General features: G+C 39.8%; 1 protein-coding gene across 13 annotated transcripts in view; it reads right to left on the reverse strand.

The window, feature by feature from the left end:
- Positions 1 to 18,536, reverse strand: part of R3HDM1 (R3H domain containing 1) — a 181,318-nt gene that overhangs the window by 3,185 nt on the left and 159,597 nt on the right. For all 13 annotated transcript variants that reach the window (XM_027132284.1, XM_027132224.1, XM_027132213.1 and 10 more), the window contains 3 exons: positions 12,144 to 12,247; positions 9,904 to 10,076; positions 3,803 to 3,947 (listed from right to left, as the gene is read on the reverse strand). In XM_027132284.1, coding sequence (XP_026988085.1) covers positions 3,803 to 3,947; positions 9,904 to 10,076; positions 12,144 to 12,247 — 422 coding nt within the window. The remainder of the gene's footprint in view (positions 1 to 3,802; positions 3,948 to 9,903; positions 10,077 to 12,143; positions 12,248 to 18,536) is intronic.

Here is an 18,536-nt window from a genome sequence, read left to right on the forward strand (position 1 = left end):
CTCTCTCTCCAAATTCATTATTAATTACTATAAACATATGCATTTATACATATACATATCCTCATGCAAACATTTTTCTAGGCTTAATCAATGGGTATATTTACATTCTAGGTCTTGGGTCTGCTCTTAAGCTCTCTTTAAATGAAAGTCTGTAACAATATTTATAATGTAAACTTGCTTAGAAAGACTGGCACAGTTCCTCAGTGTTACTCATGAGCAAGCAACCCCTTCCTAAATCAACAAGTGAGGGGTAGTCAGGATGGAGATACTCCAATTGTTTTCTTTCACGCATGAGTGCCTATAAGTCATCCCATGGAAAGGGCTTCATACATGCTGACTGCAAAAGCCTTGTCCTGGAGAATAATGTTCTCATTTGTTATATTCTCACTTTATTTTAACAGTAAATCCCCCAATGTAGCACATTCAGTGTCTGGAGAAGGGTTATGCGTAGCCACTAGGACAGCATCTTCAGGAAATCATACAGTGCTTCTCCTGACACTTTCCTAACAGAGAGAACCAAGGCATGAACCTCCTGCCACTCTGTGGGGCTCTTTTCTTTCTTTTGCGGTACGCGGGCCTCTCACTGTTGTGGCCTCTCCCATTGCGGAGCACAGGCTCCGGACGCGCAGGCTCAGCGGCCATGGCTCACGGATCCAGCCGCTCCGCGGCATGTGGGATCTTCCCAGACCAGGGCACGAACCCGTGTCCCCTGCATCGGCAGGCAGACTCTCAACCACTGCGCCACCGGGGAAGCCCTGTGGGGCTCTTTTCTGATGAACACTTTTGGGGTGCTTGGGCAGCTCCCTGGCAGAATACACCCAGGATATACTTGCTCCATCCCAAACAATAGTTGAAGGGAAGATATGACATGGAGGTTTAGCACTGAGATCAGAGATGCAATTTTAAGCATGAAGATGTATAAAAACATTGGCAAAGAAGTCAGAGTTGGGTTTCCCTGGTGGCGCAGTGGTTGAGAGTCCGCCTGCCGATGCAGGGAACACGGGTTCGTGCCCTGCTCCGGGAAGATCCCACATGGCGCGGAGCGGCTGGGCCCGTGAGCCATGGCCGCTGAGCCTGTGCGTCCGGAGCCTGTGCTCCGAAACGGGAGAGGCCACAACAGTGAGAAGCCCGTATACCACAAAAAAAAAAAAAGTCAGAGTTAAGTTCAGGCCTATGGAGCAGTATTCTTTGCAAATACAGAGATGAGACTGTAGTCAGCAACAGCCATAGACCCCTCCTGGTAGGCTATTACTGCCACATACTGTTTCAATCCACACACTGTTTCAATTTATTTTTTTATAACGTGCTTTATTTTTCTAGTTTATTAAAGTTATTTGGCTTTGTAAAAACGTGGAAATAAGAGAATTATAAAGGAGAAGTTAGAGACCACCCCGGTAATTGCATTACTTCTAACATTTTGGTGTGTATCTTTCCAGTCTTGGTTTTTTGTACGTGTGCTTACACATGTATATATGTGTGCATTTTGTAATTCTCTGAAAAACCTGAGATATAATTAATGTAAAATAAAATACACATCTTTAGTGTTGGGTTTGATGAAATCTAACTATTGTAAAAGTTCATGTAACCATGACCCAGAGAGAAAAGAGTATTTCCATCTCCTTGGAAGTTCCCTCAAGCTCCTTTTCAGTCAATTCCATATCTCATTCACACCACAATCTGAGTGCTGACATCGTAGCTTAGTTGCCTACAGTTGGATTTCATAAAATTAGAATCATGTCTTCTTTTTGTGTCTGGTTTGCTTTTGGCTTAACACGACTTGGAGATTCATCCGTGCTGTTGCATGCCAGTGGTTTGCTTTGTTCATTTTTATTGCTGAGCTGTAAGGAATACTACAGTTTTTTTATCCAACCTCCTGATGGTGGACATTTGGGTCACTGTCCAGTTGGGGCTGTTATAAGAAAATAAGGTTGTTATAAATGTACTTGTACAAGTCTGCACAGACATGTCTTCATTTCTCTTGGGTAAATACCTAGGAGTGGAACTGCTGCACTGTTAGGTAAGTGATTAACTTTGTAAGAAACTGCCACATCTTTTTCCAAAGTGGTCATATCATTTTACACTCCCACACCAATGTGTGAAAATGTTGGTTGCTCTGTATCTTCACCAACATTTGGTTTTGTTAGTCTCTTTGACTATAGCCATTCTAGTGGGGGTGAGCGGTATTTCACTGAGATTTTAATGTTCCTTTCCCTAATGAATGATGCTGAGCACCTTTTCAAGGGTTTGTTAGACATCTGTTTATCTTCTTTTTTGAAATGTCCATGTAACTTGTTCCTTTTTTTTTTTAACATCTTTATCGGAGTACAATTGCTTTACATTGTTGTGTTAGTTTTTGCTGTATAACAAAGTGAATCAGATATACATACATACATATATATATATATATATATATATATATATATATATATATATCACCATATCCCTTCCCTTTTACGTCTCCCTCCCTCCCACCCTCCCTACCCCACCCCTCTACGTGGTCACAAAGCACCGAGCTGATCTCGCTGTGCTATGCGGCTGCTTCCCACTAGCTATCTATTTTACCATTTGGTAGTGTATATAAGTCAATGCTACTCTCTCACTTCATCCCAGCTGCCCCTTCCCCCTCCCCGTGTCCTCAAGTCCATTCTCTATGTCTGTGTCTTTATTCCTGTCCTGACCCTAGGTTCTTCAGAACCGTTTTTTTTAGATTCCATATATATGTGTTAGCGTACAGTATTTGTTTTTCTCTTTCTGACTTACTTCACTCTGTATGACAGACTCTAGGTCCATCCACCTTATTACAAATAACTCAATTTCGTTTCTTTTCATGGCTGAGTAAATATTCCATTGTATACATGTGCCACATCTTCTTTATCCATTCATCTGTCAATGGACACTTAGGTTGCTTCCATGTCCTGGCCATTGTAAATAACTTGTTCTTTAAAAATCACTCACTGTACTATGACTACTTCCCCTCTTAATGATTCTTTAAGACATTATTTTTAGATTACTGTATAGAATTACTTATATGGCAATATATACATCCATAATCTAATTAATCTCCTTACTAATGGACATTTAGATTGTTTTTGAACTTTTCTGGCATAGAATAAACTCTTCTGTGCATAAACCACTGTGTGCATTATCCTTAGGATAAATTCCAGGAAATAAAATGAATGGTTTCCATGTTATTTTATAATCATCTGCTTGAGTTTCTGTTCCTCCAACTAGACTGAGGGCTGATGACGATGAGGTCTTGGCCTTATTCATCTTTGTACATCTGGGGCACAGTAAGTCCTCAATATTTGTTGAATAAATTTTTGAATGAACTCTTGATATTATTAGTCTAATACAGAAATTAGAAATACAAAACAGATACCACATAGCCTATTACTACTACAGAGGAATGGAGCTGAAGAATAAGTCAGTCATTTTAATTCATCATGCAATTATTATAAGTAATTAATAAATTAGGAATTAATTAATTTTTTTTTGGGAGGGGGCAGGCTGTGCGGCATGCTGGATTTAATTTCCCTGACCAGGGATTGAACCCGTGCCCCATGCAGTGGAAGCGTGGAGTCTTAACCACTGGACTGCCAGGGAAGTCCCAGTAATTGATTATTAATTGTGATGAAACCCTAAGGTTAGGAGAGTGAATGGTAATAAATAAAGATGCCTGAGTGAGGTGAAAATGCAGTCCTGTGGAATAATGAAAGGTAGTGGTACCAAGTAAATCGCAAAGTGCCTGGGAATGGATGTCCTAAAATTCTCTGAGGCTGTGACTAGCTTTGTGCACACTTACCTTGCCCAGGGACAAAGGGTCTAGAAAACTGGGGTATGATGGAAAGTGGCGGTCCAGAGGGACGGACAGTTTTCAGGGTAGACAGCTGAGCTGGTGCTGGCGACTGAGCTGGTGAAATAATGGGACTACTGAGTTGAGGACCGTGCTGCAATTATATCAAGAAAAAAGGTCAGCATTTTAGGCTTTTTGCAAATTTCCTTTTGGACAGAAATTTTTACTCTTTCTGATTACAGATATGTACTTGTCACACCACTGCAATAGCTACTTTGTTATTAAAAAAGTTAAAACAGTATAGAAATTTATAATTTCCAATTCCCAAGGATAAACACTGGTAAACTGTTTCCATGCACATGCATCCATACATCTGTTTTACAAAAATGGAAACAGACTATACATCCTATTTCTGAATCTTGCTTTTGTACCTTTACAATAATATCGTAGATACTTTTCCATCAGAGAATATACACATCTACTTCATTCTTTTTTTCATATTAACTGTTTATTTTCAACTTCATCCTTAAAACAGTTGCAAAAATAGTCCCAAAAATTTCAGATTTCCCAAATGTTAATATTTTATTATATTTACTTTCTCTCTCTATATATAGTTACTTCTTTTCTGAACTATTAGAGAATGAGTTGCTCACGATACCACTCTATTTCCAACATAATTAGTGTCTATTTCCTAAAAACAAGGACATTTTCTTAAATAACCACAGTGAATTATCAAAATCAGGTGACTAACGACATAATATCACATAATTTATATAATTTATTCAAATCTTGCCAACTGTCCCACTAAGGTACTTTATAGCAGAAGAAAAAAAGAAAGAAAAACTTCCTCCTTCTAGTACAGAATCCACTGTGGAATCAACTGCTGCATTTAATTGTCTTGTCTCTTTAACCTTCTTCACCTAGAAAAGTCTGTCTTTCTTCTCTCTCATGATTTTGACATTTTGAAGATCAGTTTCTGAAGGTCACTCTGAAGACCAGTTATTTTGTAGAATGGCTCTCAACTTGGGTTTGCCTACTGTTTCCTCACCAAAAAGCTTATGATATACATTTGGGGAAGGGAATTCCAGAGAAGTGATGTTGTGTCCTTCTCAATGCATCCTGTGAGAAGAAGGTACACGCCATCCATTTGTCACCACAGTACTGGTGATGTTTCTTTTGACTGCTTGGTTAAGGTGGCGTCTGCCAGGTTTCTCCATTGTCAAGTTACTATTTTTTCCTTTCTAGTTATAAATGTCTTGTAGGGAGATCATAATATCTCTGAACAGAGATAATTTTACTTCTTCATTTCCAACTGAGACACATTTTATTTCTTTTTCTTACCTAATTGCATTGCCTAGAACCTCCAGTACAATCTTGGTTGGTGAAGATACTTCGTATGATATTTACCTTTTAAAATCTGTTAAGGCTTGGGGACTTCCCTGGTGGCGCAGTGGTTAAGAATCTGCCTGCCAATGCGGGGGACACGGGTTCCAGCCCTGGTCCAGGAAGATCCTACATGCTGCGAAGCAACTAAGCCTGTGTGCCACAACTACAGAGCCTGTGCTCTAAAGCCCGTGAGCCATAACTACTGATTCCGTGTGCCACAACTACTGAAGCCCGCATGCCAAGAGCCCATGCTCCACAACAAGAGAAGCCATAGCAGTGAGAAGCCTGCGTACTGCAATGAAGAGGAGCCACTGCTCGCTGCAACCAGAGAAAGCCTGCACACAGCAACAAAGACCCAATGCAGCCGTAAATAAATAAATTAATTAATTAAAATAAATAAATAAAATCTGTTAAGGCTTTACATGTGGCCTAACAATAAAGTCTATTGACGAAGATGTGAAGTGTGCACCTAAGAGGAATGTATATGCTGTTGTTGTCAGGTAGTCTGTGTATGTTTGTTAGATCTAGTTGGTTCACTGTGTTTAAGCTAATTTTTTACTTATCTTCTGTCTGGTTGTTACATCCATTATTGAGAGTAGGGTATTATGTCTCCAACTATTAATGTAGAACTGTCTATTTCTCCCTTCAATTGTGTCAGTTTTTGCTTCATATATTTTGATGGTCTGTAATTAGGTGTGTAAGAGTTTAGAATTGTTATATCTTCTTGCTGTATTGAACCTTTTATTAATATATAATATTCTTTGTATCTTGTAAAGTTTTTGGATCTGATATTAGCATAACCACCTCTGCTCTCTTTTGGTTATGATTTGCATGAAGTATCTTTTTTCATCCTTTCACTTTCAATCTGTTTGTGTCTTTGGATCTAAAGTGAATCTCTTGTAGACAGCATATAGTTAGATCATGTGTTTTTATCCATTCAACCAATCTGTCTTTTGAATGAAGATTTTAATCCATTTCCATTTAAAGCGATTACCAATCAAGGGGGATTTAATTTTATCATTTTGCTATTTGTTTTCTGTATGTCTTATTGCTTTTTGTCCCTCATTTCCTGCACTACTGTCTTCTTTTGTGTTTGCTCGATTTTTTTGTACTGAAATGTTAAAATTCCTTTCTCATTTCCTTTTGTATACATCCCATAGCTTTTTTCCTTCGTGGTTACCTTGGGGATTACACCTAACATCCAAAAGTTAAATATAATGCTCAAATTTGAATTTATACTAGCTTAACTTCAATAACATACAAAAACTGTGCTCCTCTGTCTCTACCCCGTTTGGTTGCTGATGTCACAAAATTATATTTTTATACTCTATGTGCCCCCCAAACAAACTTATAATTCATTCTTTTTTTTGGCCGCACTGCATGGCAGGCAGGATCTTAGTTCTCTGACCAGGGATCGAACCTGTGCCCCTTGCAGTGGAGGCGCAGAGTCTTAACCACTGGACTGCCAGCGAAGTCCCAAACTTATAATTCTTTTAAGTGCATTAGCCTCTTAAATTATGTAGAAAACAAAATGGGGAGTTAGAAATCAAAGTTATAATAACACTGTCTTTGAGATAATAATTGTTTAAAAAATATTAATCTCTTAATTCATGTAGAAAGCAAAAAGTGGAATTATAAACCATTGGAACAATATTACTAGCTTTTATAATTGCCCATGTACTTAACTGAGAGCTTTTTCCCCCATATGGCTTTATGTTACTGTTTAGCATATTTTCATTTCACTCTACGGGACTCTTTTGAGAACTTCTGGCAGGGCAGGTCTCAAATTTTGTTATCTAGGAATTCTTAATTTCTCCCTCACTTTTGAAGGGCAGTTTTTTTTTTTTTAAAAAAATTTATTTATTTATTTATTTTTGGCTGCATTGGGTCTTCATTGCTGCACATGGGCTTTCTCTAATGCCAGTGAGTGGGGGCTACTCTTTGTTGTGGTGCGCAGGGTGCGCGGGCTTCAGTAGTTGTGGCTTGCAGGCTCAGTAGCTGTGGCTCGCGGGCTCTAGAGCAGAGGCTCAGCAGTTGTGGTGCATGGGCTTAGTTGCTCTGCGGCACGTGGGATCTTCCCGGACCAGGGATTGAACACGGGTCTTCTGCGTTGGCAGGCAGATTCTTAACCACTGCGCCACCAGGGAAGGCCCTGAAGGACAGTTTTGCTAGATATAGGATTCTTGGTTGACAGTTTTTCTTCTTGTAGCACTTTGAATATATCAGCCTGTTGCCTCCAGTCTCCAAAGTTTCTGATGAGAGATCTGCTGATAATCTTTTTGATGATCCCTTATATGTGATGAGTTGTTTCTTTCTTGCTGCTTTTAATATTCTTTGTCTTTCTAAAAATTGATTACAGTATGTCTCAGTGTGCATCTCTGAGTTCACCTTACTTGGGGTTTGTTGAGCTGCTTGATGTTTACATTCATGTCTTTTATCAAATTTGAGAAGTTTTCAGTCATTATTTCTTCAAATATTCTCTCTGTCCCCTTCTCTCTTCTCCTTCTGAGATACCCACAGTGTTTATGTTGGTCCACTTGATGGTGTTCCACAGGTTCCTTAGGCTCTGTTCACTTTTCTTCATTCTTTTTTGTCTGTTCCTCAGACTCAAATCATTTACATTGTCCTATCTTCAAGTTCTCTGATTCCTTCTTTTGCCTGCTCAAATTTACCAATGAATTCCTTTAGTGTATTTTTTCATTTTAGTCATTGTATTTTCAGCTCTAGAATTTTTCCTAAATGGCACAGAAATTTATTTAATAATTTACCCACTACTGAATATCAGACTATTTTCAGATTTTCAGTGTTACAACAGAGAAGAAAGAAATATCCTTGCAAACATATTCTTGCATGTTTGTTCCACAATTTTTACTAGACAAAGTTCTAGAAGTGAATTTGTGAATCAGAGGCCTTCCACATTTTGAAAAACGTCACTAAACTGCACTCCAAAAAGAGTTGTATCAATCAATTTACCAAGAGTCACAAGAGAGTTTACAACTGGATATATCTGCCAACACTGAAAATTAATAGTCTTCCTAAATATCCCAATTATACAGATAAAAAAACTATTTTTATATTTTTATCTCTTTAATGGCCACTGGCCATTTATAATTTGTGAGCTAGCCTATAAGTGACTGTTGCCTTTTTTATTTTGATATGATTTTGTCATGTGCATTGACAAATTTTTTTAGTTTGTCTTTAAAAAAAAATTAAAAACCTTTCAATGTTGTAGACAAACTTTCAAGTATATAAAAGTATATACTCATCATAGACAGATGAGTATAACAAACTTCCATATACTCATCATCCAGCTTTGATTGTGATATCCCCTGCTTTTTTTCTTACTAGACAATTTAAAGGAAATCTCAGATTATCACAGCATTTCACTTGTAAATATTTCAGTATATAAATATTTCTATCTAACAGTTAAGAACTATTACAGAAAACCCCACCTTTATCATACTAACAAAATTAACATATTTAACTGTCCACTTTTTGCCCCAAAATGTCTTTTGGCTGTTCAGTATCCAAGGAAGATCGCCATATATTGCATCTGATTGTTATAACTCTTAAGTCTCTTTTATTTATTTTTTTATTTTTATTTTTTTTTTGCCGTATGCGGGCCTCTCACTGTTGTGGCCTCTCCCGTTGCGGAGCACAGGCTCCGGATGCGCAGGCTCAGCGGCCATGGCTCACGGGCCCAGCCACTCTGCGGCATGTGGGATCTTCCCGGACCGGGGCATGAACCCGTGTCCCCTGCATCGGCAGGCAGACTCTCAACCACTGCGCCACCAGGGAAGCCCTTAAGTCTCTTTTAATCTACAACAGACTCATCCTTCACTTAAAAATGCCATTTATTTGTTAAAGAAATAGGCCAATTTATCCAATAAAATATTCCACTGTACATATAAATTGCTTTATATTTTCTTCCTTTATTTTCTGTAAATTAACAGCTAGACTTAGAGAGGCTTGATTAGACTCAGGTTCAATATATATATATATTTTTGGCTGCACTGCACGGCTTATGGGATCTTAGTTCCCCGACCAGGGATCAAACCCATGCCCCCAGCAATGGAAGCTCAGAGTCCTAACCACTAGACTGCCAGAAAATTCCCAAGTTCAATATTTTTGACAAGAGTATATCATAGGTGATGCTTCTAAACCACATTAGGAAGCAAATAATGTTTGGTTGGCCCAATTTAATTGATGCTACAATTGAACAGTTGCTTCAAGTGCTGTCTGCCTAATCTACCCATTTTAAAGTTCCCCATAAATCGTTTCCTAATGTTTCTGGCATTTGCTGATGATGTTTCCCTGTTCATTACTTTAACAGGATTCCAAAATAGTGATTTCTAAATTCTATCATTGCTTTTAAATTTATTAGTTGTATTTCTTCTATGATGAAGAGCATTCCCTCATCAACTTTCTGGCTACAGTAAAATACAGTTCAGACGGGAAAGGTAGGATAACAGCTTAATTCATTTTCTTTACCAAATTTCAGATCTAGTTTATCTTCTGAATTTTTAAATTAAAAAAATTTAAATTACGCAAACGTTGGGAAACATATTTAAATATTGAAATAAATTGTCTGGATATAGAGAATGTTCAAACTTCTTTACTAATTTGTTTGAGAAGATTTCAAATTCGGCATCAAGCCTTATAGGTTGGTCAATCTTATGTAACTCAATATTGAAAGTTTTAAAATTATAATAAAAGCATCTTACCTGAACAATATTGTCTATACTGCTAAATTCCACACACTTCTGTCCTCTCTGGTGATCACAGTAATATTTGTTTTGCTTCCACAGTGGGGGTGAATGGGCACGAGACTGTGGATTGTTTGGTACACTGAGCTGCATCATCACCATTCCGCCACCAGCTGGTGGAGGTGGCACAGCTGAAAATCAGAATCAGGACACTGCAATTAGCAAACTTTAGCAAATAGCTGGTATCTTTAAACACCAAGATAATGGCAATAATTTTACATCTCTGAAAAAAATTTTACTGCTATTTATGCAAGCCAGATTTAAACTCTAATGCTTATACTACAAGTGCTGTGTTTAAAAAGACATTGAAATTGACTCTGTAGACCTAAACATCTCACTTAACCTCAACATAGTAAGTCAGGAAAGTCCAATTATCTACAACAAGACCTGGTATAGAGTAGGACAATTGCGATATGATCTACAAAAGTGCTTAATTTTTAAAATAAATTCATTTTCAAACGAGCATTATTCTAAATACATAAAGGAACACTCTGGGAAAAATTAGTATCCTATAGAAATTTTGACATACAGAGGAAAGTCGTCTTTTGAGTGAATCAGTCTCATGCGGTGGGAAAAAGTTTGGGATACAGGAATCAGAAAGCACAATTTCAGTGCCCTGAAATGTCCTATAACTCTGGGGAAATTATTTTTCCTCTTTTATTGTATTTTCTCATCTGAAAAAGGCTAGGAAGACCTCCTTGGCTGACTTTAAAGAGTTATAATAATCATATGCATGTACAAACACTGCTAGCTGTACAGTACCTGTGGACTACAATATCTACGTTCTTATCTGATTTATTCCTGCCATGGCACTGGTACTGCAGCACTACTAGTATTCGGAATGTAACTCTGCTACTCACCACTTCAGTGTAAGGTAAGGTGCCCTGTGCCCCACCTCCTGGGCCACTGTTTGCATTGCAGTAATCATAATGGTAGTTTCCAATTCCCCAGAAATAGCACCACACTGACCTGTCTAGGCACACCACAGAAGGGCTGACTGCTTAGGAACATCTCAAGGTTCTCATTGGCCCAGCAGCCCATGCTGATGCAGCCACTATTAGTCATGTATTTGATAATCATTTATTGTTTCTCTGCTTCTTTGAGATTACATATGTCAACAGATCATTACAATAAAATATGATAAAGGATTGTTTAAGACACTATGGAAGCAGAGAAAATGAAGCAACAAACTCTGTTTTAAGGACTGAGGAAGGCTTTGCAGAAGAGGTGATTTCTGAGTCAAACTTCAAGGATAAGCAGGATTTTGGCAAACTGGATAGCGGACAGGCATTCCAGGTGGAGGGAAGAACAGGTACACAAGTATCTTTGGCATGAAAGAGCATAGTATATTCTACAAATAGAGTTCTGTATGACTTGAGCATATATGTATAAATAGAAGGCTTAACTGCTAGGGAGTGTAGATGGAGAATCTATGCAAATTTTTAATTCAGAGGAATGACATGAAGAGACATCTGTTTCAGGACAGTGATTCTTGAACTGTGTATATATGTGTGCATGTGTTGTGGAGGAGGAAAGCTGGACATGGGGCAACATGAAATAAGCAAAACACGTAAGAAATTACTGTGAAGACATGAAAAGAACTGACCAAAAGTAGAGGCAGTGAGGAAGGAAAGACGGTACCAGCTTTGAGGAAATGGTGAAGCCTGAGTGTGAAAGGGGAGAACGGAAGAGAGTTATAATTTTGCCATTTGTATTGGACCCTAGATAGAAGGTGAGGAAAGGGAGGCAGGAAGAGGGAGAAATATTAAATCTAGTGCCCCGGACACATCCCTGAGTAGGAATGTCCAGCAGGCAGTTGGCTATGTGGTCTTGTCTCGACAGAAATAAAATTTGGGAGACACTGGCAAAAAGCCGTTGTTGAAACCGAGGAAGTGGCTGGACTTCCGAGGAAGAAGCTGAAGAGTAATGAGAGATGGTATCCCAGAGAACATCACTACTTATGAGGCAGGCAGGAAGGAGAGCCTGAGGAGGAGAATCGGAGAGCAGCGGCAGTGGTAGCAGGGGAAAAGGAAGAAGTGGGCGGAACCTGTTAGCTCTGATTTCTCATGGCACCCTGCATACTCTGGGTACATCTCAGCACCTAACAAGTTGAAAACCTTTATCTAGAAATGTCCAAGGAACTTATTTCTCAAATGGACAAACCACTGCCTTCTTTTTTTCCAATTGTCTATTCATACCTGCACACTGGTGGCCTTGAAGCTGCTGGGAATTGCATGGTGAAGTAGTTCGAGGCAACTGTACTTGTTCTGATCCTGGAGGTTGCAAGTAACCCACTGAGGAGCTATGGGGAAAAAAATCAAACATACAAAAAAACACAGCACAATGAGATGGAGATGACTGTAAAGATTCTTTGAATGAACAGTCCTATAAATTTATTTAAATAAAATTATTTTTCAAGTAGGTCAGCTTAGTAAAAGTCAAAACTAACTCTTTTCTAAACTGAGAGTTATAAATAATTACTTTTTGGATAAAAATCACCTTGTTTTTGACAATAACACAGATTTTTAAAAATAACTCCTGATTTCATTGCTCTTATTCTTTTACAACTTATTCTAAATATGATTTTTGTACTGTTCAAATAATTATTTTAAAAAGAAGAAAAATAACTCACTAATTTTACAGAATAAAAAGGTACTTTATTTGGATCTCACTAAGCTATACTTTAGAAGAGAGAATATGCAGTTAGACAATGATGAGACTCAGAAAAAAATACGTTATTCTCTAAAAAATGTGCTATCTAAGGACATAAGGTACTATGTAAGGAATAAAATAAACAATAGAACATGATTCTGACATATTCTAATAGAAATACTGACAAAAATAGAAGGCTGTTATTGTAAAACCATTAAGCTATTACTGTATTTTTCAATGGTTAGTCTTTGAGAATCAAACTAATATGGGATTTGTCGTAATATGTCTTTAAAGTTTTCTCCATTTAGCAATTTCAAGAAAATAGTGAAAATCATAGAGCAATACCGTGAATTCTTTCTGAGAATTCTCAAGGAATCAGAAATCTTAATTTATTATAAAACCCTGTTACCACCCTTTTTTAATCATTTAAATCAACTTTCTTTACATGGTATTTTATTTCTTAATCTAGCTTTAACAACTTTTTGCATTTACATCTCACATAACTGCATCAAAAATACTACATTAGATCCAAGTACTGAATTACAGAAAATACAGGGAGACATGTTAAACAACACCATGATGACACAATCAGTCAAATCCAGACTCTGGGACACTCTACAAGACAAATGTGTGAAAACATAAGCAGTACTTGTGAGGTAGCTGGTAATACAAAGACCAACTGGATATTGGATATAATTAAGAAATTAACTTAAATTTTTTAGAATGTGAAACAGTACTATTAAGTTAGGTAGGTTTAAAAAAACCTTTTAGGGATACCTATACTGAAATACTCGTGAATGAAAATAATATGATACCTGGGTTTATTTCAAAATAATATGGGAGGAGGATGAAATAGAAGTTTAAATGAAAACAGATTAGTCATTAGTTGATAAATGTACAAGCTAAGTGATGGGTACATGGGGGTTCAGTACACTTCTGTTTACAATTATGTGTATTTAAAAATGTCTGTAGGGACTTCCCTGGTGGTCCAGTGGTAAAGAATCCGCCTTCCAACGTAGGGTGCGTGGGTTTGATCCCTGGTCCGGGAACTAAGATCCCACATGCTGTGGGGCAACTAAGCCCGCGCGCCTCAACGAGAGAGCCCAAGTGCCGCAAACTACAGAACCCACGTGCTCTGGAGCCCTTACGCCACAACTACAGAGCCCACGTGCCCTGGAGTCTGCATGCCACAACTAGAGAGAGAAAACCGCACACCACAACTGGAGAGAAGCCCAGGTGCCACAGCTAGAGAGAAGTCCACGTGCTGCAAAAATGAGCCTGTGCACCACAACCAAAAAAAAAAAAAAAAAAAAAAAAAAAAAAAAAAAAAGATCCTGCACCCCACAAAAAAAACCCGAGGCACCCAAAGGGAAAAAAAAAAAAAAGGGACTTCCCTGGTAGCACAGTGGTGAAGAATCTGCCTGCCAATGCAGGGGACACGGGTTCGATCCCTGGTACGGGAGGATCCCACATGCCTCAGAGCAACTAAGCCCAAGCGCCACAGCTACTGAGCCTACACTCTGGAGCCCGCGAGCCACAACTACTGAAGCCCGCACGCCTAGACCCCATGCTCCACAACAAGAGAAACCACTGCAGTGAGAAGCCTGCACACCGCAACGAAGAGCAGCCTTCGCTTGCTGCAACTAGAGAAAACCCGCACACAGCAACGAAGACCCAACACAGCCATAAATAAATAAATTTATTAAAAACAAACAAACAGGGCTTCCCTGGTGGCGCAGTGGTTGAGGGTCCACCTGCCAATGCAGGGGACACGGGTTCGTGCCCCAGTCCGGGAGGATCCCACATGCCTGTGGAGCGGCTGGGCCCATGAGCCATGGACGCTGGGCCTGCGCATCCGGAGCCTGTGCTCCGAAACGGGAGAGGCCACAGCGGTGAGGGGCCCGCGTACCAAAGAAAAACAAAAACAAAAAAACCCAAACAAACAAAAACATTAAAAAAATGTACCAAGGAACTTAAAAACAGTCATATCTTATGATCTATTAATCCCACTCTAAAGACCCTATAAAAATGTAGAAATTCAAGTTGCTCACCAGGGTTAATAAATTATTGTATATTCATAAAATCAAACATTAAAAATTATATTTACAAAGAAATTTTTAATGACGTGAAAAACCCTACACCACACGAACAAAAAATATCCAATAGTATCACAACTATGTTAAAACTACATACAAAGACTTCCTTGGTGGCGCAGTGGTTAAGAATCCGCCTGCCAATGCAGGGGACGTGGGTTTGAGCCCTGATCCAGGAAGATCCCACATGCCGCGCAGCAACTAAGCCCGTGTGCCACAACTACGGAGCCCGCGTGCCACAGCTACTGAAGCCCGTGTGCCTAGAGCCCGTGCTCTGCAACAACAGAAGCTACTACAATGAGAAGCCCGTGCACTGCAACAAAGAGTAGACCCGCTTGCCGCAACTAGAGAAAGCCTGCGCGCAGCAACAAAGACCCAACACAGCCAAAAATAAATACATAAATAAATTTATTTTAAAAAACCAAAAAAACTACATACGAAAAGAAAAAAGATTGAGAGAATAATATGAACATGACAGTAGCAGTTAACTTTTCCAAAAATGCACACAGGCATTTAATAATTCTAATCACTAAAAATACCCTATGAAAACTGCCTGAAAAGTTCAACTTTTAAATGCTGCATCAGGGATTTAATATCAACTAATAATCTGAATCTCCTTCAGAAGTCACAGTATGCCCTGTGAAGACAATTACACTGATCTTCTGAAATATAAGTCACCTTCAATTCATTTGAGGGGTAGACTTCAGTCAGGTTTGCTGTCTCTGGAAGAAAATATTAGCTTTCTGCCTTATAAGCTCTTTGCAATTCAAGGTGACTTCTACCTTATGTATTTTTGTGATTAGGATATCTAGCTAGGACAATATAAACAAACCCTCAACCAATTAGAATTTGACCAAACTATATGCTCAATTAATGAAAATAAATGCCAAATAAAACTTTTATTGTACAATATTTGGAGTTTTCCTTACATGCAAATGGCCAATTTTTCTAGGCTTTCTGGTTAAATGTTTATATTCCTAGAAGTATTCATTTATAGCTCACCTATTTCCAATGTGAAAGATTAAAAAAAACCTGAGTATACTAAAAAACAGAGAAGAGAAAACACTTAAAAGCAAAACAGAAATGGTGTAGGGACATCTGGGACATCTGGGATAAGATTGTTGTGTTCACTGAGAACCGAATCTACTTTGTGTTTCCCGGCAGCTAAGACAAGCTGGTGAACCCAGAGGATACTAAGACTCTGCCAGGAAGACAAAGGAAGCAAACATTTAAGCCTCTGGCAGACGCTGGGTTACAGGCATATCATAATTGTATTCTATGTTGAATTTAAAGCACGTAGTTAATTATAGAGGAATTTAGTCCTTTGATAGAAGACATGAAACGCAGTTCATAATTTTACCAGCAAACTGAGAAGCTGACGGGGAAATCTTGCCTGAAGAGAGGATTACTTCCTGTTAAAAAATAGGTAGGATGTAGAATTACTTGCAGTAAGGGCTAACATTTTCCTTAAAATGAACTTTGTAGTTTTCAAGTACTTGAATGAGACCCAAGGGTCTGCACTGCACATTTCACATAAAAGATGCCTTTGGCTTGAGAAATATAAGGGTAGCTATTATCAAACACAATCAACCACAAAGATATCTGTGGTGCTCCTGGGAGGATGACTGAGTTTGAGAAGGGCCATACTCTAACCACCCCACTAGTATAAACTGGTTATTATCAAGCAGCTCTGTCAGTGCAGAGCTAACGGATGTATCACTTTAGTAGCTCACTGAAGTGGCAGCAAACATTCACCAAACAGTAATTTTAGCTTTAGTATAGCTGATCCTAAGGTGCTCTTTTTAACAATTACTTAGCTGCTTATTAAGTCTGTGAGACCGTAAAATTGTCACTGGCACTGAGGACGATGCTTGTATGCCTGTGTGATACAGCTGAAGAACAGGTATCCCATTCCTCAAACAGCTTCATAAAATCTTTTAAATATAATTTCAAAAGACAGGATGCCAGAACAGTATAATTTCTTCTTTTCTGAATCAAATTTCACCAATTAGAGACTGACTTCTGGCATGACAGCATGAGTTTACCGATCTGCTCTCCCCACTGAAAGTGGTGAAAGCTATAAAAAAGCAACCATTGAAACCCTATGGAAATGATCCTAAGGATGAAGAGCAAACTAGAAACATCTATTCAAGAACATGTATGAAAACTCAGTAAGAAAAGTGAGTTTGGGGCTTTCCTGGTGGCGCAGTGGTTGGGAGTCCGCCTGCCAATGCAGGGGACACGGGTTCGTGCCCCGGTCCGGGAAGATCCCACATGCCGCGGAGCGGCTGGGCCCGTGAGCCATGGCCGCTGAGCCTGCACGTCTGGAGCCTGTGCTCCGCAACGGGAGAGGCCACAACAGTGAGAGGCCCGCGTACCGAAAAAAAAAACCAGAAACAAACACGAAAAGTGAGTTTGATATTTGAACCAATACTACTCCTTCCTGCCCCTCCCAGTTTAGTGAAGTACAGACTCTACTCCAGACAGCTGTAGCCAAGAACACAGAGCTCTCTCTCCCCACAGCACCAGAGGGAGGATTTCTTCCTAGGAGGAGTGGTATGTCAGCTTTCTCATCCTGCCCTCAGGTACCTGTTGCTGAAGCTAAATCTGGGGTGAATGAACATGAGAGGCGGGAACTCCTTTCCACCCAACCTCCACTTGTACAACAGAGGGTCTACTGTGGGTGTGATATGCAGAGAATACTGGGGCCCTGGCCTGATCACCCTTGCCCCAGCTCCTGAAGTGGTGATTTTTCACACTAGGAGAGGTAAGCCAGTGATCCTAGGCTGTGGTCTCCCCACCCTCTACGAAGTGCTCAGCTCATAGGATAGGGTGTCACTTTTAGAGAAGCTAATCACTGTCCAAATCCCCAGCTTCTGAGCCCTGGCTCAGAGATTTTTCCGGGGAGAAAAGAGGCTATAAAACAGCACCTAATGTATTCTCCAAAGAACTGTCTTTTTAAAAATTTATTTATTCATTTATTATTTTTGGCTGCGTTGGGTCTTCATTGCTGTGCATGGGCTTTCTCTAGTTGTGGCGAGCGGGGGCTACTCTTCGTTGTGGTGCATGGGCTTCTCATTGAGGTGGCTTTTCTTGTTGCGGAGCACAGGCTCTAGGCGCACAGGCTTCAGTAGTTGTGGTATGCGGGCTCAGTAGTTGTGGCTTGTGGGCTCTAGAGTGCAGCCTCAGTAGTTGTGTGCACGGGCTTAGTTGCTCTGCAGCATGTGGGATCTTCCTGGACCAGGGCTGGAACCCGTGTCCCCTGCATTGGCAGGAGGATTCTTAACCATTGCGCCACCAGGGAAGCCCTCCAGCTTTTTTTTGTTTGTTTGTTTGTTTGTTTTTGCGGTAGGCGGGCCTCTCACTGCGTGGCCTCCCCCGCTGCGGAGCACAGGCTCCGGATGCGCAGGCTCAGTGGCCATGGCTCATGGGCCCAGCCGCTCTGCGGCATGTGGGATCCTCCCGGACTGGGGCACGAACCCACGTCCGCTGCATCGGCAGGCGGACTCCCAACCACTGCGCCACCCGGGAAGCCCTCCAGCTTTTATTAATTACAAATAATACTGCAGTGAACACCTTTAGCATTATCTTTGCACCTTTGTGCTGGTATTTCAACCAGATAAATTTCTAGAAATAGAACTACTGGATTAAAGGTGGATTCTTAACCACTGCACCACCATGGAAGCCCCAAAAGAACTGTCTTTAATTGCAACAGAGTGGGACGAAGTTCAAGCCTACAGGTGCTTTCAGGAACAGTGATGATTGTGGTAAAGACAACTGGGAGGAGATTCAAGATTCAGGCTAAACTGTAGGCTTGCTAGTTTGCAAGAGGGAAACAGGTAAAAA

The sequence above is a fragment of the Aethalodelphis obliquidens genome, unplaced genomic scaffold (assembly GCF_003676395.1).
Source record: "Aethalodelphis obliquidens isolate GAN/ISIS:26980383/991018 unplaced genomic scaffold, ASM367639v1 scaffold2, whole genome shotgun sequence".
Taxonomy (NCBI): domain Eukaryota; kingdom Metazoa; phylum Chordata; class Mammalia; order Artiodactyla; family Delphinidae; genus Aethalodelphis; species Aethalodelphis obliquidens.